A 19,957-nucleotide genomic window follows, 5' to 3' on the forward strand; every position below is an offset into this window, starting at 1 on the left:
AAAACAGGAAAATCTTTGAGGAGACTTGAAAGCAAAAGGATCTGCATCTTTTCTGTCTCTGAACGCAGCACTTCAAATCTCACATGAAAGTTGTGTTTAATCATTAAACATGGACGTCCTGTTTTCTTCATTGTAAGTATAAAAACAGTGTTGTCTGTGTGGGAACCCAGTAGCCTGAGGTCAGATTAACTTTAAAAAGGCCACTTGGCCACGCCTGAGCCAGGTAGGTGTTAAATCCTAAAACAGATCAGAGTCTGAGGATATAAAAACCAGCTCAAACAGAGTCTGTCACATGCACACTGAACGCCTGTTTGACTGTTTGTAGGAGCAGTCAGTCCGCTCTAGAAGAAAATTACACATCTATTTATTAATCAGTTCCTCTGATCTGCAGCCATGGTTCTGGAGGAGACTGACAACGACTCTGTCTTTGAGCCTCAGGTCACTGTGAGTATAACATAGACTTTAGCTACCTTTTGCACCAGATCTGCTGTTATTGGTTGTTATTGTGAGTCAGCTGATGTTTGTGATATTGTCAGCGTGAATCAGGATTATTAGAAATAGACAAACGTACAATTTCACAAACGTTTGCAGGTTGCAAATTCAACACTGTTTATGCATTTGCCTCAGCTCACACAAGCTCTTGCAGCTGCAGGAAGAATATTGCAGCAGAGGTCAAAGGGCGCTCCAGTCATAAATGAAAACATGTGATTCTGCTTCAGGACGAGTATGTGGAGACTCAGTTTGGGGACGTCCACTGCGTCATGATGGGGACGGTGAAAGCAAACCGTCCCGTTATCCTGACTTTTCCAGATGTCGGCCTGAACCGTGAGTGCTGGCTCTCAGGCCCATTTACGTCCGTTTATCATCATCAAACAAATCGAACGTCTGAGTAAAAACACCAACAGTGAAGTTCTTGTTGCTTTCTCTCTGCATAGACAAATCCTGTTTCGAGACTCTGTTCAACCACGAAGACATGCATGAAATCGTCAGACATTTTGCCGTCTGTCACGTTGAGGCACCAGGACAACAGGAGGGAGCTAAAACTCTGCCTGCCGCGTCAGTAAACCATCTTCCCTCCTCTACTCTTTGTTTTCCACATTTCCTCGTTGTGGTAGTACTTGTACCTGTGTCACATGGACGAATCTTCTGTTTCCTGTTCAATGATAAATTTGACCTTTCACCCCTCAGGTATCCCTATCCTTCCATGGAGCAGCTCTCTGAAGTTCTGCCTGGTGTTCTGAAACACTTTGGGTGAGTCAGATCTTTGCCTCTGCAGGCTCCTCTGAGTCTCTGACATCAAACACTTCATATTGGACTCTCCGAGTTCTTTTGGGGAAACAACTGCGCGTTTTTCAGGTTGCGCAGTGTGATCGGTCTGGGAGTCGGAGCTGGAGCGTACATCCTTGCTAGATTTGCTGTGAGTTTACATCCCCCCCCCCCCCCCCCCCACACACACACACACACATTCATTTAAAACCATCAATCGTTTTTATAACATGACAGGAAAAGACTTCCGGGTGTAAAAACCTACTAATAACAAAACTTTGCGTTTACAGTTGAACTACCCTGACTTGGTGGACGGGGTGGTTCTGATCAACATTAACCCTAATTCTGAAAGCCTGATGGATACTGTCACTAGTAAGGTATGTAGAGCACGTATGTAGGTCACCTATATAGGGGTTATGCTCATGACGTTAGCAGAAGATTTTCTCAGACTTGCCACACCCCCCAGCCTCCTTTAACACCTTTGACCTCGTGGATCTCAGACAAACACTAAGTTGCTCAGCCTTGTGATGGCATTGTTGTGTGTTTTCTGCTCATTAATCTAAAGATAAACAGAAAGTAGTTTCTTTTAAACGTGTTGTCCAGCATTTGCACTCACATCACGGGCTTCACAGGGGCGTGTACAAAAGTTTCACACGTGCCTTTTTTACATTAACAAACAGAAATGGTTTGAAGGAGAATAGCAGTAACTGTCAACTGGTGGCCCACGGGACACACCCGCCCCCCATTATGCCTGAATCAGGAATAGAAAAAAATGGATGTTCTCCCTTTTTTTATATCAAATTAATCAAACAAAAAACGTCCTTTAATCATAAATGACTACGAACTCAGGTCTCCTTCAATATTTTTTATTTCACCTGCAGCAGCTCTTAGAAACTCCGTTTTTGCCCTCTCCACTAAAAAAGTGCATAATTGCATACATGTATTTGTTTATTTAACCTTTTTTATCCAGGTAAAATGTTTGAGAACCACTTCTCATTTACAAACATGACCTGGCGACACAAGCAAGTAAATGTTCACGGGAAGAAAGCAACACATGTACAAATAAACAATATTTGCCAGGTTGGCAGAGAGAACCACTCGGCAGGACAAAGCATTGGATTAATCACTTTTGGCAAATATCATGCTTAAAATACACCAAAGCGAGAGGGCAGAACTGCTTCACAAATAGGAAGTCTAATATGCCGCGGTTGCCTCCTAGTGGCTTGGGTTACTAAAGGAAATTTGAACATAAACACTGACAAATGCTTAAAAAACAGGAAATTTGAAAGGGAAATTAATATATCAAATATTAATATATTAATATACAATAATAATTTTAATTTATTTTAGAAGAGCATCTGGCCCCCACTGTGTCTGCTGAAAAACACTCTGGCCCTTGAACAAATCTAGTTGAAGACCCCTGTTATAAAGTTAAAGACAAATTATGGTTGCCTTGGCCACCTTCTGGCCCCGCCCCTGCATACAAATCCTGATTTGAGCCCTACCTGATATCCATGGGTTTCATTTTCCTGACTAAAGAATGAGATCCGTAAAGGATCAGGAATCAGGAATAGAGTTTAGTGTCCATAATCCTAATAAATAATTTATTAGATGATATCCGTCCATCCACTGTCAGCCGCTGATCTGGAGTTGGATCGTGGGGGAGGAGGCCTAAGCAGAGAGGCCCAGACTTCCCTCTCCCCAGCAAATTGGGTCAGCTCCTCTGGGGGAATCCCAAGGCGTTTCCCGGCCAGCCGAGAGACATAGTCCCTCCAGCGTGTCCTGGGTCTTCCCTTGGGTCTTCTCCCAGTTGGACGTGCCCGGAAAACCTCACCAGGGAGGTGTCCTAACTAGATGGAAACTGGAAACTGGAAATTATTAAAATGAATCTGGTCAGTTTGTCTCTCAACGTGATTGACAAAATTTTTTCAACGATGAGAACGGGAGAAGGGGCTCCCGGTTGCCCCTCTGGGACAGAGCCAGCTGGGCATATCATGGACTCCTGGAAACAGTGGAACCTGATCTGCCTCTCAGCTGTCTGTAGAGGATTCTGAAGACGTCTGGATATTCGTGGTGTTGGTGTCAGGTTTCCTGCTTTTCGGCCTGAGTTGTTACCTGGCTTACCGGAAAATTAATGAGCTTTTGAGGAATATTGGCTCAATCCCGGAGTTCAGGGATGGATTATACCGCGCTGTGAACGCACAAACTCATATAATTGTTGACATGAGTCGTAAACTTGGAACTTTGGCTGAGATTCAGACTCTGGCACAAAAGGTTGATGCATCAAGGATAAAGTTGACGGATCAGCACTGATTGGGAATAGATTAATCTACGCCATTATTGGATTCAGAGGGGTTGTAGATCAACAGAACTTTAAGACAGAGAGGAAATTATTTCTGTCTGGCACCAAAACAAGTTCTTATCTGAATCTGGTGCTCTTGAGCCTGTGAGGCTGAAGTGAATACTCCCCCTCAGAAGAAATGTAGAATGCTGCTGTCGCCATGGTAACTCTGTCTCCCTATCCCAGCCTGGGTGGGACTGCGACCGTTGAAGGCCATGGAATCGTTTCCAGGAGTCACTGTGCTCTCTAACCCAACTACCTCCCTCCCCTGTCCAAACGGAGGTGACGAGCACTGCTCACTGCAGCTGCATGCACTGATGTGAGGAGAGTCCCCAACTCTACCTCCCCACCTAGTGGACACTTATGTTGTGTGATGTCTGAAGTCTGTTGCATTTCTGTCTGAGGAGTTTTTTGCATAGCAAAGCTGCCCTCTCTGTGGTGGGTAACTCTGAAGTGACTTTTTTTTCCTCCACCTGACCCAATCCTCATGTAAACCCTCTGATCTCTATTAAGGTAGCACGACTCGGGTTGCGAATGACCACAGTCACCAATTCTTGTCATGTGTCTGTGTCTATGTATGTCTGATCTCAGAATTGTGTGTACTGAAACTCTAATTTCTCTCTGGGATTAATAAATTATCTTTCAATTGAATTTGAACTGAATGGCCGAGCCACCTCAACTGGCTCCTCTCGGTGTGGAGGAGCAGCGGGTCTACTCCGAGCCCCTCCCGGATGACCAAACTTCTCACCCTATCTCTAAGGGAGAGCCCAGCCACCCTGCGGAGAAAACTCATTTTGGCCGCTTGTATCCGTGATCTCGTTCTTTCGGTCACTACCCAAACTCGTGACCATAGGTGAAGGTAGGAACGTAGATCAGCCAGTAAATGGAGAGCATTGCCTTCTGGCTCAGCTTTCTCTTTCACCACGACAGATCGGTACAAAGCCCGCATCACTGCAGACACAGCACCAATCGTTCTCATGCTCCATCTTACCCTCACTCATGAACAAGACCCCGAAATAACTCCTCCACTTGAGGCAGGACCTCATCCCTGCTGGAGAAGGCATTCTACCCTTTTCCTTTTCAAGACCGTGGCCTCAGATTTAGAAGAGCTGACTCTCATCCCAGCTGCTACACGCTCGGCTGCGAGTCCTCCAGCGAAAGCTGGAGATCACTGTCTCATGAAGCTAAGAGGATCACATCATCTCCAACAAGCAAAAACCGATCCCTAGGCCACCAAAACAGACCCGCTCAGCACCTTGGACACTCTCGGTCCTGCAATCAAGGATTGCAGCCATTTGCTCAAGATCTGGGTTACAGGGTGCATTGAGCAGAGATGGGGGTGAGAGGGCAATATGGGGGCCACTAAGGGTCATGTGGGAATAATATCATCTGGGTGTGTAACTTGTATGACAGTGTGACACCTGTTCATGCAGCCATGTGGGATTGTCACATGTAAAGGTTTTACATTTACTGCACTCTAGAGGAGTTTTGCATATTTTAACGTTAAAAACACATTTTTTGCAGTTTGCTCTGATTGAACTTCTGAATAGCTAAAAGTAGAAGCTACATTATTGTTATGCTCTGAGCGTTAAAGCTACATGGTCATCTGCATTTATGCAAAAGACGTAAAACTGCCTTCAACATGTTTGAACGGTTTAGCTCAGATTAAAACACAACAAAGTCCCAAATTACTTTTAATAAAGAAAGTTCATGTTTGTTGGAATTATGGGCTACTTTTTCAGACGTTTCTCATTTTCTTTTCCTCTAAGTTATCATTTTACAACCAACGTTGTTAAAACAACTTTGTCTTACAGATTACTGACTGGACCTACACTCTCCCAGACAAAATCCTTGCAAACCTGCTGGGAAAGGTAAAACAAATCAAGAGTAATTTTGCTTTTCCCTGAAGCAGAACGTGACACACTCAGAAGCTCAGTGTGTATCACAAACAGGAGGAGCTCCAGACTAACCAGGACCTTGTAGCTACGTATCGTCACTACATCACTGCAACCATGAACGAGGCCAACGTGAGTCAGTTCTTGCGCTCCTACAGCAACCGCAGTGCTCTGGAGGTGGAGAGGCCCGTTCCTGAAGGGAACATCAACGTCAGGACTCTCAAGTCAGTAAAAGTGTAAACTTTACGGATGATCTCTTGTAAAATCCCACTTATTCAGCCTTCTGAACCACATGTGTTGGTTTACGCCACAGGTGCTCGTCACTCTTGGTTGTTGGTGATAACTCTCCAGCTGTGGAAGCTGTGGTTGACTGCAACTCAAAGCTCAATCCCACAAAAACCACACTGCTTAAGGTAACCAAACCACGGCCTGTTCAAAACAATTACATGCATCAAATGTGATAAACGAAATCTTGGGGTTGTCATATTTTAAATGTGTTTACATTTCTTTCTATTCTTTTGCTTTTTGGTTCAGATGGCAGACTGTGGAGGGCTTCCTCAGGTGGATCAGGTCTGATTTAGCTTCTCAGACTTTTATTGTTGCTTTTAGCTGTTCATAATTAGTTTTAATGTGTTTTATGTTGCTCTCCACAGCCAGCCAAAGTGATCGAAGCCCTCAAGTATTTCATCCAAGGCCTGGGATATTGTAAGTTTTAATTATTGTGACTCCCATCAACTCTTTTTCTTGTTTGCCATGAAGATGAGATCACTCGCCATGTAAATCACATAGTGAGGGATTAGAAATCCTCATGTGCCTCTTCCTCCTCAGTGTCCAGTGCCAGTATGACCAGGCTCCGCTCCCGAACAGCCTCCGGTTCCAGCACTGCGTCGTTCGATGGCCCTCGGAGCCGTGCACACACCGACGAGCTGCAGCGTGGCCGGATACACTCGCACGGTGCTGAGGAGAAGCGTGGGCGTGCACGCACTGACATCTCCATGGAGAGTGTTTCCACCGTGAACCAGAGCGTCTCAAAGTCCACTGAGGTGGCCTGTTAGAGCGCAGACAGCTCTCAGACTGATGCACTAAACTCAAACAATACCTCATTAAATCTCCTCACCTCTGTCATGCACTCGTTATGTCCTTTTCAACCCATCTTTTAACGCTTCAGTCACATTCTTTTTATCATATCTGCCACATGTGGAATTCGGTCATCCTTTCATCATTATTTTGGTTTCTTCTAATTTTCATCTTTGATCCTCTTTCTTTGAACTTTAAAGCCTCAGATGTAGGCTTTATCATTCTTTTAGGTATAAATAAACTCACATAAAGCTGTAATAGTTGTTTACATTTAGTGTCACGCGTAGAGTAAAACCACAGGAATGTGATTGTTGTACAGACATGACAGTGTGGGATAGCCTCTTCGTTTCAGATGCAGCTGTTACTTCTTCCAAAAAGCACTTTAACTATCTTTTGTATTAAGAATACTTTTCATGATCTTCTCTTCATGACAGCTGTAAGATCCATTAAAGAAATAAAACTCTGTTGCTCTCAGCTCTGTGTTGACCAGTGATTCACATGAGCATCTTTCACTCCTAATGTTAATTTCACAGATCTCATTCCTTCAAAGCTTAATGAGCCTAAAGTGATACTGTCCAATAAACTAATGCATCACTCAGCCGTTATATAAATGTCCCAATTGTTGATTTACCATTTTTAAATAACCCATTTCATTTGATACATAATTAAATGCAACTCTTAAGGATGAAGTCAGTGTCAGGAACATAATTTTTCAAGTCAAGGATAACAAAAACTGGTGATAGACAGACAGGGACAGACAGAGATACAGGGAGTGCAGAATTATTAGGCAAGTTGTATTTTTGAGGAATAATTTTATTATTGAACAACAGCCATGTTCTCAGTGAACCCAAACAACTCATTAATATCAAAGCTGAATGTTTTTGGAAGTAGTTTTTAAGTTTTTTAGTTTTAGCTATTTTAGGGGATATCTGTGTGTGCAGGAGATTACTGTGCATAATTATTAGTCTACTTAACAAAAACAAATATATACCCATTTCAATTATTTATTTTTACCAGTGAAACCAATATAACATCTCCACATTCACAAATATACATTTCTGACATTCGAAAACAAATCAGCGACCAATATAGCCACCTTTCTTTGCAAGGACACTCAAAAGCCTGCCATCCATGGATTCTGTCAGTGTTTTGATCTGTTCACCATCAACACTGTGTGCAGCAGCAACCACAGCCTCCCAGTCACTGTTCAGAGAGGTGTACTGGTTTCCCTCCTTGTAAATCTCACATGGACCACAGGTTCTCAATGGGGTTCAGATCAGGTGAACAAGGAGGCCATGTCATTAGTTTTTCTTCTTTTATACCCTTTCTTGCCAGCCACGCTGTGGAATACTTGGACGCGTGTGATGGAGCATTGTCCTGCATGAAAACCATGTTTTTCTTGAAGGATGCAGACTTCTTCCTGTACCACTGCTTGAAGAAGGTGTCTTCCAGAAACTGGCAGTAGGACTGGGAGTTGAGCTTGACTCCATCCTCAACCCGAAAAGGCCCCACAAGCTCATCTTTGATGATACCAGCCCAAACCAGTACTCCACCTCCACCTTGCTGGCGTCTGAGTCGGACTGGAGCTCTCTGCCCTTTACCAGTCCAGCCACGGGCCCATCCATCTGGCCCATCAAGACTCACTCTCATTTCATCAGTCCATAAAACCTTAGAAAAATCAGTCTTGAGATATTTCTTGGCCCAGTCTTGACATTTCAGCTTGTGTGTCTTGTTCAGTGGTGGTCGTCTTTCAGCCTTTCTTACCTTGGCCATGTCTCTGAGTATTGCACACCTTGTGCTTTTGGGCACTCCAGTGATGTTGCAGCTCTGAAATATGCCCATGGAAAGGAAGTTGCCTAATAAATTTGCACACCTGATATAGGGTGTTGATGTCATTAGACCACACCCCTTCTCATTACAGAGATGCACATCACCTAATATGCTTAATTGGTAGTAGGCTTTCGAGCCTATACAGCTTGGAGTAAGACAACATGCATGAAGAGGATGATGTGGACAAAATACTCATTTGCCTAATAATTCTGCACTCCCTATAGATAGATAGATAGATAGATAGATAGATAGATAGATAGACAGACAGACAGACAGACAGACAGACAGATAGACAGACAGACAGACAGACAGACAGACAGACAGACAGACAGATAGATAGATAGATAGATAGATAGATAGACAGACAGACAGACAGACAGACAGACAGACAGACAGACAGACAGACAGACAGACAGACAGACAGACAGATAGATAGATAGATAGATAGATAGATAGATAGATAGATAGATGATACTCTCCACATTGATCACTAGGTGGCGTTATGTACAAACGGACCTTGGATCTCTGGACTTGTTGCTAGGATTTGTTGGAACATCAGCCAGAAGATGAAATTTTTTATTAGCTGTTATTTCTATGTGTGTAGTTGTTAAAGAGAAAAAACACACATATACATGTGTATAAAATTTACTAGAATTTTGCGTGTTTGTGTGTGTGACTGTAGAAATCAATGTTTGTTTGGAAATAAGCCACATGCCTGACTGTTGTGTGTGTGTGTGTGTGTGTGTGTGTGTGTGTGTGTGTGTGTGCGCGCGTGCGTGTGTGTGTGTGTGTGTGTGTGTGTGTGTGTGTGTGTGTGTGTGTGTGTGTGTGTGTGTGTGTATGTGTGTAGGCCAGTGAGTAGATGGATTGTTCTCAGCTGTGAGTGTGTGAGTGTGTTAGCTAAGATGTGGATCCAAGGCAGCATAATGACAGTCAGCATCAAAGTCACAATTATTTTGTTTATGAATGTGCGTGTGTGTGTGTGTGTGTGTGTGTGTGTGTTGCATCTTTTATTTCAAAGCCTCTTTTGTTTGCCTTTGATTAGAAAACAGTGAATTATTTATGACAGAATTCTCTGAAGACCTCCTTTAAACACGGGACCTCGGCTCTCACTTTGCTCTAGATTCATACAAGCATGTTTTCTGCTGTTTAATTTCACATTTAAAATCAATAAATATTCCACACAACAGTGGATTTCTCAGTCACTGATGGCATCATCACTTTAAAATCCAACCCATTTCACTGTCTGTAATAAAACAGATGGGGGATTTTCTAGGCCTCCTGCCTTCATTAATCATTATCCTTGCTTTAGTTGAGATGTATAAATTATTACAGGCGTTTAATCTGTGAAGTCTACCTGCTTCAAACTATGCTCATCAAGCTTAACCATCTATGATTTGAAGGGTTTAATTAAACCAGGGATAATATCGGTTATCGGCCATAACAGTGATCTTAATATCAGATATTGGTATTGGCCCAAAAATTTCGTATCGGTGCATCGCTTATTAGAACTGAACAAACCACGGTACAAATTAACCGAGAAAAACGTTTTTATTAACACAATGTGATAAACTTTAGGATTTTTTTCCCTCCACATGTTCACAAAAACAGTTAAGTTCTTCATCTAAGATGATCACCCTCTTTATTGACCTTTACTCCTCAGTTGAACTGGTACTGGCATTATCCTGGTACACTATAACACCAATGCAATGCTCTGTATGTGTTCAATACTTGTGCAATACTGGAAACATTAGCATCTCAGTGTTGCTTGTACTGCATATTTCTAGAAACCCAAGTTTCATTTTTATTATTTGTTTTAAGTGGTTGAAGGTAACAATAATTGTTTACTGCTTATGTGTATTTAATCTTGTTATTTCTCTTCTTCCTTTTCTCTAAGTGCTTGTGCTGCTGCAGCAAGTGAATTTCTCCACTGTGGGATTAATAAAGTCTATTCTACGTATTAAATTAATTACACAAAAAAATTCTACATAATGTGGGGATGTTTTTTAAACAGTTGAACTTTATTCTTTTCCATTATTATAACATTATTAGTTAATGACACTGCCTGCATGACCTCTTCATTTGCTATGTTTCCCACTCAGGCTAATTTCATGTGTTTCCATGTCAAACAAAAACATTCCCAAGTTGTGTTTAAGAACAATTGTACAAGAGTTTTGAAACTAAAACATCAGGGTACTCAAATCAGTATTGTGCTGATTTTCAACATCAGCTATAAGACCACCTCAGTAGGATTAGAGCAATAATGCACCATGAAAGAATGTCCTGAATTCCATCTATATTAGTGATGCACTGATATAAGATTTTTGGGCCGATATCTGATATTAATATCACTGTTATAGTCGATAACCGATATTTTTCGATACCAATATACTGACATTAATGATTGTAAAATCAGCAGATTTTGTATAGAAAGAAAACTGTTAAAGCTGAATTTACATTAGTATGCACACACACACACACACATACACACACACACACACACACACACACACACACACACACACACACACACACACACACACACACCTACGCTTCTGAGATGATCACAATCACTATCACATCACTAAACAAATACACATCACCCCCCTTACCCTCTGAAACAGATAAACAAATGGAAACAAGATGGAAAAAATCGGTTGTTAGTATCGGCCCAGTTTCTGTAGCGGCCCCTAGGCTCTGGTTGCCTTTGAGCTTTAGGTCCGTCTCCACTGTCTGGTTGAAAATCTCTTTTGAAGACTCATTTTTATGATTTGGCTTTTAACTCAGCATGAGAGTATTTATAGTGTTAGTTCTTCAGCTTTAGTTTTATACATTATTATGTTGTGTGTTGTTTTTAATTTCTGTGAAGCACTTTAGTCCATTTTATACTGTTGTAAGGTGCTTCACAAATGAAGTTGGCTTGGCTTTTATTTATCGGACCGATATGTTAAAAAATGACTAACATCTGCCGATACCGATATATCGTGCACCCCTAATCTAAATTATTCTCAAAACCAAGATAAGATTATCTTAAATTTATTTATACAAACCTGAAGGTGATGATGATATTCTAGAACCTTGAGTGTGCGTGGGTGAAACCCCTTCTGGAACTGTGTGTGTGTGTGTGTGTGTGTGTGTGTGTGTGTGTGTGTGTGTGTGTGTGTGTGTGTGTGTGTGTGTGTGTGTGTGGACACTGGGCCCCTCTCCTCCTGTCTCCTGTCAGCTGCAGCCATGTTGGAGAGAAGCAGGCTCCTTCAGCAGCAGCAGCGCTTTAAGCTAACGTCAGTGGACACCAACAACCGGGCACGGCGCTGATGTGGACGAAAACACACCGGGAGAGGAGCACCGCCACCGAGCCGGTTCTGCTACTAGCGGGTTTAATTGTAAAACACTCCTGGCTGGAAACGCTGAGAGGTTTCTGAGGGAAAGAAGGACCGGTGAGACCTCAGGGTGAGTGTCGCTCCCTCTCGGGGGGCTGGACTGAGTGTTAGCCGAGCTAGCCTAGCATTAAAGGGAGGGAGGGGGGGGGGGGGGTAACACACACTCACACACACCAGAGACAATGGGGTCATGCTACACGCGTGGGTGTGTTTTAAGGAAACAACGAGGACTAGCTGATAGGAATCGCTCGTCGTTTTGACAGCAGGGAGTCATTTGTATTCCTAACGGACGGTCGGACCGTGGTGCAGTGGCTGAACCAGAACCAGCTCTCTGCTGCTGGGTGCAAAGGTCCAAACCCGAGCAGGGTTTCTCCCCCTGAGGAGCCGGATTTATCCGAACATCTGCTTTCCTGTTGAGCAACGAGTTGTCAAGTGTGACTCATGGTTGGAAGGTAGGGCGTAGAGCTGATTAAAGGGGCAGTTCAGTCTCAAGTTTGGGGTTTCTGCCTCTTAATAACAATATTGTTGTTGTGTGGGCCGACAGGAAATGTGTTAATATTTAATCAAGGCTTGTTGCTGGATGTGCGGTGTCGGAGTTAAAGAAAAATGCGCGTGAGATGCAGAAATTAGCCAGAATGATTTCTGAAGCTCTGATTTGCGTCTTTGTGGTGATTCCTGTTTCCTCCTTTTGGGGTCCAAGCTTCTCTGTCATGTTTCTGAAAGGTTTCTTTCTCTTGTTTCTTTCCATTTTTCCTTTTTGTTTCCTGCCTGCATCCTTATGCATGTTTAAAATAAGTGTTATTACATATTTTATATGAATGTGGAGTAAAAACAACAAGAATCCACTATTTGGATGAACCTCTTTAGTCAACATGATGAATATTCCACAAACATGGAATGGTTTACTCTTAGGTATGTTTCATCTATCTTGTAATTTCCATTTTGTATTTTGTAATTTGTATTTTGTAATTTGAATTTCTTTTATTGTTGATTTATTCAATATATTTACATACAACTGTACAATGTTCAGCGGTTTGGGCTTCCTGACAGGGTTGCGGAAGGCGCTTTATAAATAAAGCTTTGATTGATTGAGTGATTGAGGTATACATGTTCTGTTTGTGAATGATTAACAAATGAAATTGCTCTACATTTGCACCTCTGTTCTGAGAGATGAACACTTTCTTAGTAAATATTAGTGAGGTTTGTCAGATTATTTACGACTTTACTTCCTGTGTCATACACAGACTGCTGCAACAAGGCAAACTGATTTAATCCAATATTTTGCTGCCATGAAGAATATTTTATCAACTCTTTGTTCTTCCTATTAGAGATGCATGAAAGAGGTTTCAGTAAGATTTTTTCCCGTGCTTCTCACCAGTCTTCACTGATTAGAGGATAACGAGGAAGCTGAGTTCCCTTTTACTGCTGTCTTTATTCAGGGGTGGAAGATGATGAACAGATGGGAAGGTAAGATGGATTTGAGAGAGTAGGAGATGAGGAGGAGGAGGAGGCAGCAGCAGCGGTTTGAAGATGAAACTCAGCCCCCAGGTGTGTCAGCTCCAAACTATCAGTAGGCGGGTGTTTTCCCTCCTATTTGTGACAGCGTTACAGTACAACTAGGAAGTGGGAAGACAGGAGAGGAACACGTACACACGTTTGGGATTCCATCCTCTGCTTCCAAACATGCAGTTCTGGGATTTTCTAGGTTGCACCAATGGAGGTACGTAGGCGTTCGGTCAGACCGATGGCTCGGTGAGCCTGTGTTACGCTGCTGTACGGCTGTTGTAGGCAGGTGGAGAAGGTCTGGCGGGCTGAAAGCTGGAATGGAATTTGTGCTGCAAGCGGTTGCATGTGAAAGCCTCACAGACAGGTAGAGAGTGGAAACAAATAAAGGCGCTCTGTTGTCTTCCTGGTAAACCCTGCTGGTTGCTGCTGAGTACAGATTCGACAGATGATTGTCACAAATGAATTTGTGGCTGGTCCGATTGATCTTCAGATCCCAGCTGCCTGGCTTTGGAAGGCTTAACGCGTGTTTCCCTGCCAGTATAGAGTTGCTGTCATATTTTTAAACTAGTGCTGCCCTACAGATGAGCTCTACCCGTCTCTGCTGCCTTTGTCACAGAGACAGAGTTCATTAAAGCATGCTGCCACAGTCCATGGACACTGATTCTTATAATAATGCCACACAAGATCAGCAACAGCCAGCTCGATCGCTGGAGTCAGTTTAACTGTTGTCACTTCATTACATTTAAATTTGCACATTGAATTTGTTTTATTTTTCTTGTGGAGAGAATCATCTTTAGTTAAACTAGCCCTGGCAGAAGCAAAAAGATCTGTAACATTTATTTGACGATGAACTACTTTTCACAGCCGTGCGTGTGTTGTGACACTGACCCAAAATTAGCGCTGATTTAATACAAACACAACTAAGCATCAACAACCCTCATCTAAAACTAACTTAAGAAGGAAAACAAAACAACCTCCTCAGTTTAATGGAAAAAAACATTTTTGTCTGTATACCCTTATAATTTTTTAAGGAGACTAAACGGTGCCTTATAATCTCAGTGAAGTTCAGTTGTTTCATGTCTTTTCTCAAATGTGGTTATTTGATTGTGCTGTACTTAATTCCAGTGCCGTTCTGCTGCAAACACCCATCCTGTGCCTGGGGCTGTTTTCTTCTGTTGCACTAATAACTATAGCCAGAATACCTGGTGGTTTATGTCATATTCACACACTTCATACCCAGGGGCACTAGTGCAAAAATATGCACCGACAGATCTGTAACTGAAGTGGCCAAGAAATGAAAATGAATTCATAACGGCTGTATAATAAAACATGTGCAACTTAATGAGGCAGTAAGATTTAAATGAGGGGAAGTTCATTAAGATAAACTTAATTTAGTTGATTCGCTGACTGAATTTGTCACATTTTTTGACCAGAAAATGATCAGAGGAAACGAGTGAAGGTGAGCCTGGAAACAAACACCTGCTCACCTTCATCAGGCAGCCATCATTTGCATTTGTAGCTTTCTGTTTTGTTTAAACACGTGGTCACATCTCTACTGACAACACTGACACCACAATACTAGCTATGAAAGGCATAAGTAAAGTCTACAAAGATATGTTGTGCAAAAGTCACAAGCTACTGCTTTTTCTGCAGATTTCTGACCAGTGGCTGCTTTTATACCTATTCTAAGTCCTTGTGTCAGACCAGTTGTAGATAACTTATTTTGTATGTTAAGCCAAATATTCCTGACATTTCAATAATTGCTCCAAAAAGCACCTCAGTTCAAGTGATGAACAATTATTGTGCCAACACGTAACAAAGTCTTTAAAGGGGCATTATGGAAGTTTGACAGCCAAAACACGTATAGAAATAATAAATGTCTTCTTCATACATTCTCCTGCAATGCCCTGGTCCTGTAGAATGAGCTCTGGCATTTTTACTGTGATTGCCTGTTTTTCTGTAAAATCACAAAAAAAGAGAGATGCTCGGGTCGAGCAGGCTGCTTCATGCGCGTTCACGCTCAGGCATAGCCCGTAGCATTTGCTATCCGTAGCTTTAGCAGCAGAGAGAGAGGTAGTTCCACTTTGTCGCTGTTCCTAACGCCTAGTGATGAGCATAGCTGCATTTCTGAGGACCCTTAGCTACTTTCTGTAGAACTTTTTTTCAGATATTTCCTGCAAATTAGCAACAAAATAGCCATTTTCGCTCCGAACCGTTCTTTGAACGTTGTTTCAGCTGTCATCAAGGATATAAATGTTACAGATACAAAGGATATCACTGGCGCTTTAGCTAACCTAGTAAGAAGTCGGACTCCCGTGCAGTAGTTCTGGGTTCGATTCTGGATGTGAATGTAGTTTATTTAGAATTTCTTTTTTACATTAATGGTATATTTTTTTACTGTAAGTTGCCCACATTTTTATTTGAGACTCGCCGAACGGCATTGAATTCACAGATACCGCAAATCCTCTAATACAGGCCGGTATTCAATTAAAGGCCGGGTCTCCATTTCTGGCCGGTGTCGGAGTCAGCGGAGGTAAATAATGGCCGGTCTCTTATTGTGGCCGGATGGAATGTGGTAACAAGCAAGTACGAGCGTCCTAGCGGCAGGTTTATAGTCCCCAAATCAACCAGCAGGAGGCAGTAGAAGTTCACGCAGACCTTTTTTATAGGCTTTTTCTTCAACGTTTGAAACGCTACAGACACGATCCTCTATCACGCTCCTACCACACAGAGTCACGGTGTCAGTTAACCATGCTAATTCAACCCGATCCACAGAACACACATCACCTTCCCTGTGGCTTACATAACACTCACACAACACGCAAATCAGCACATAGGAACTAGCAGAACGATAGGAAACACATATAACACAATACCCAGAATGCACCTGGCTTACAACCCCAGCCAGGTCATTACACTATCAAGTTCAAAGAGAACGTGCTGATTATGCTGCAGAACACTCTGGGGAGCAGCAGTAGGGGGTGTATGAACTACAGTAATCCCTCGTTTATCGCGGTAGATGCGTTCCAGACCTGGCCGCGATAGGTGAAAATCCGCGAAGTAGGGACTCCCAGCATGCCCCTCGCGGGGATTCCCTTCACGTCGCACCTACGTCACAAACCGCGGCTATAAACGGAAGTCGCCTTTCCAGCTCACCACTCAGTCATCGTTTCTTCAGATTCATGATCAGAGTTTCCAACCTACCGATCAATCCAACGAACTATCAGCTCATAGTAAGTTATCTTACTTACTTCTGGAAAGCCCGGCATTTCCGTGTCACTTCGTTGACGCTCGAACGCTCGGGGGTTTCCTAGAGCAGCCGGCGTTTCACCGACGCTATCACTTCCGCGTCTGCGAAACCACGCTCCCTATTGAATTATCGTATGATCACATTCTCTTTTTGGGGGTAAAACTCAAGTGCCAGACCGTAGGTACTGACACGCGATCGTTCATGTCGGTTCATTTCCTTTAATGTTTTCTGTCTTTTATTTGCGCCTGATGTGTATCGCTGCTGTGGAGCGGGGCGCATCACCTTGTCCTCCGACGCACTGATCACTGATACAGCCGCCAAACAGCAAGCGCTCCGCTGTTTTTGCGGTCGGTAGATCTTTTAGAACTGCAGTTCAAAGGTAACTCATGAGGTGAATATATATGAAGCCAGGTAGCAGTTTCTCTTTAGGATTGAGAGGAGATGCAGGAAGATAATAAACAGACAGGACAGAAAAATAGTCAAATAAAACAAGTTAGTTGTTGTACCTGGTGGTTGCAACAAACAGACACCATTGAAGGTCATCAGAAGTGAGGAACAGAAATTGAAATAATTATTTTAATGTTTAGAGCAGCAGGAACTCCAAGAGGCTGCAGGCGCATCAGTGAGTTTGCGGCGCTGCGCAGGGGGAGGGGGGAGAGGGCTGAAGCAGGAACTACCGTTGTTAAAAGAAATGTGTTTAACTTTGAAAATGTGGGTGCACTTTTAATTGTCAAAAACTCCAGCGAACCATTAGTTCATTTTGCTCAAATAGAAATAGAGGCCTGCCTCTAATACTGGCCCTCCTTCCAATAAAGGCCTGGAGCTTGATGAGCTTGAGTCAAATACAGGCCCGGGCCTGTATTAGAGGAGTTACGGTAAAAAAGATGTGGGTTTCATTGTGGAACAACTTTTCAAGCAAGGGAAGGGAATGATCTGAGCATGTAGGAGGACTGACCCATCTTAAACCTTTGTCAGCTGTGCTGAAGAGAAAGGTACAGAAACAAATTATTTAATTAATTAGCTGCGCGTTCTCCTGTCCTCTGTCCTCCTGGCCCCACACACACACACACACACACACACACACACACACACACACACACACACACACACACACACACACACACACACACACACACAGGGGACTGTCTCAGCTGTTATTTTCGTTAAGGAGTGTGCACGTACAGTATGCGCGCCTCGTGCACGAGCCTACTATTGAAGCTGCCATTACGCTTTTGGCCTGGGGGGGGGGGGGGGGGGGGGGGGCAATCCCGAGCATAAGAATTCAAAACTCCTTAAAGTCCCTTTAACAGGAAATTGTTTTTTTTTTTAGGTCAGATCATTAGAAAGAACTCTAGCATCGACAGTAGGAATTATTTCATCATGTCTAAACATGTTTAACTGTACAAATGTACAGTGATTTTACATTTAATTCCCTGTCTCAATTTCTGGAAATGTTCAGTTAAAATAAATATTTTCTCACTTATTTCAAATTTTTATTACAGTGCTAAATCAACCACCCTGGATCTGGTTAAAGCTGTTCATATATGTTTACATAATTTTTAGGGGTGTGCTTAGCCAAGAATATGGCAACACTATATAATGCGAAAGTAAAAGCAAGGCAATGTTTGAAATTTAAGACTGAATTGGAAAACGCAGGCCAGATGCTTCCAAGGCACACCCAGTGTCGAGATGTCGTTCCGTTGGAACGAAGGCGGTGAAAACTGCTGCCACCTAGCAGTCGGAGTTTGAACTGCACCACATTGTGGACAATATATTTTGTGGGATTTGGAAAATTAAATGCATTTGTTCTGTAAAAGAAACTTCCTGTGATTTACATACAAGCATCTCATCTAATGAACAAACGTTATTAAATATTTGAACAAATGTCACCTAGCATTAGCAACACCTAATTCTCATTGTGTTACTCAGTGTGTTACTACTGCTAATTAGGGCTGAGCAATAAATCGAAAATCTATCATTATCGAAATTTCTGACTCTTATCAAGATCGTTTTCCCCATGTCAATACATTTGATAATAAAAAATGAAAAGATGTGTGTGGGTTGGCAACGTTCGTGTTCCTTTAAGAAGCTGTACCACCTCGAGTCACGTAAAAATTTGACTCAACGTTATACACGTGACAGCCCCACCTAGTAGACAGCTTTTGTTTCTGAGCAATCCTGTAGTTATCGTCCATTTATCGTTATCGAGGTGAAATCCTCAATGTATCATGATATTGATTTTAGGCCATATTGCCCAGTCCTACTGCTAATACACCAATTTGTAGTACAGCATCTGTACAGTTCACTGAGTTAGAGCCATTTTTTGTGTTTGCTAATGTCAGTTAGTTGTGGCAGCCATCTTGAATTAAATTAATCAACTGTACATGTGCATGCAATCATTACTTTCTCGGGATATTTAGCAAACATACATAGAGACAAACAAGCACATCGTCTTTTGTCTTTTTATTCCTATTCGGACTTTTTGGCGTGTTCTGCGGGAGATATTTGAAAAGAATTAAACTGGGGACAGTGTGTAACCAGTAGCTCTGTCATTGGCAGTGATTGAATGTAAGGGTTGTTTACATTTATTAAACTTTAGCCAAGCTCTCTTAGCTCACAGGGGTGCTTTAGTGATGGTCGTGCACACGTCAAGATGTTTTCGGTTAGTATGAAAAATGTAAATATGAAAAGTGTGCTGGTGTGTGAAGTTAATTCAGTCGTATAGTTCCAGTTGTTTAAAACAGCTCTAGTGACAACTACTGTGTTTGTGCTGTTTCCCCCGATGTTCTTTTATTCTTATATTTTACTCGACAAGTACATTTTTGCAGAGAAGTGCTGCTCAGAGCTGTTGTTGTTTTCTTGATGAGAATGGAGTTGTGCAACGCCCTCAGTGTGGAGTCAGCTTGCATAGCCTTTTTTGTTTGATAGCCAGAGGCAATAGATTTATTTATTTTTTAACTTAGAGAGGGAGAAGGAAAGTTAAAGGCTGAGAGCGTGAAGGGAGATGTGATTGAGTAAGGGGGAGAGGCTCTGTGCAGTGATCATACAAGTGAAAGTGTCTTTGGTAGTTGTGACGGATGTTTCTGCGCTGCTTTCAGGTTCTGGGACCCGTTGGAAGGTTCAACATAAGTTTTTTTCTCTCTTTCCTCGTGTAGCAACAAGAAGACTGCTTTGATGCTTATCTGAATCAGACAAGCAGTTCTCATGTGTAAAACAGTTTAGTTGCACTTTCTATTTAAATTAATTGAACATTCAGTCAGATTTGTGGGCTACTTTTAAGGGCAATGATGCTGGAAAATGATTGATAACAGTAAAACTCAGTTTTACACAAGCTGTACCCCTCTGGTGCTGTTTTCTCAACATGCCACCATTTCCAAATCGACTTCTCGTTATGTCGTATTTATGTTGATAA

The 19,957-nt window shown here is 42.4% G+C and overlaps 2 protein-coding genes across 5 annotated transcripts in view; both read left to right on the forward strand.

Moving 5' to 3' along the window:
* The first annotated feature begins 263 nt into the window (after positions 1–263).
* On the forward strand, positions 264–7,053 carry LOC107396184 (protein NDRG1). The gene is made up of 12 exons (XM_015975767.3): positions 264–444; positions 720–825; positions 936–1,056; positions 1,189–1,251; positions 1,357–1,417; positions 1,557–1,643; positions 5,422–5,478; positions 5,560–5,726; positions 5,816–5,915; positions 6,037–6,072; positions 6,156–6,207; positions 6,331–7,053. Exons 1-12 carry the CDS (start codon positions 394–396, stop codon positions 6,555–6,557), a joined length of 1,128 nt encoding a protein of 375 aa, XP_015831253.3. The 5' UTR covers positions 264–393; the 3' UTR covers positions 6,558–7,053.
* Positions 7,054–11,702: 4,649 nt separating this feature from the next.
* Positions 11,703–19,957, forward strand: part of LOC107396176 (focal adhesion kinase 1) — a 90,967-nt gene continuing 82,712 nt past the window's right edge. For 2 of the 4 annotated variants that reach the window (XM_054740436.2, XM_054740437.2), the window contains exon 1: positions 11,703–11,859. Coding sequence is in view for 1 of the 4 variants with exons in the window: in XM_015975741.3 (XP_015831227.3) it covers positions 13,473–13,509 (37 nt within the window). In the remaining 3 variants the exon portion in view is untranslated. Of the gene's footprint in view, positions 11,860–12,107; positions 12,242–13,401; positions 13,510–19,957 lie in introns of those variants that run through there. The other 2 variants (XM_015975746.3, XM_015975741.3) reach the window with 2 other exon arrangements.

Source organism: Nothobranchius furzeri, chromosome 5, assembly GCF_043380555.1.
Source record: "Nothobranchius furzeri strain GRZ-AD chromosome 5, NfurGRZ-RIMD1, whole genome shotgun sequence".
NCBI lineage: Eukaryota > Metazoa > Chordata > Actinopteri > Cyprinodontiformes > Nothobranchiidae > Nothobranchius > Nothobranchius furzeri.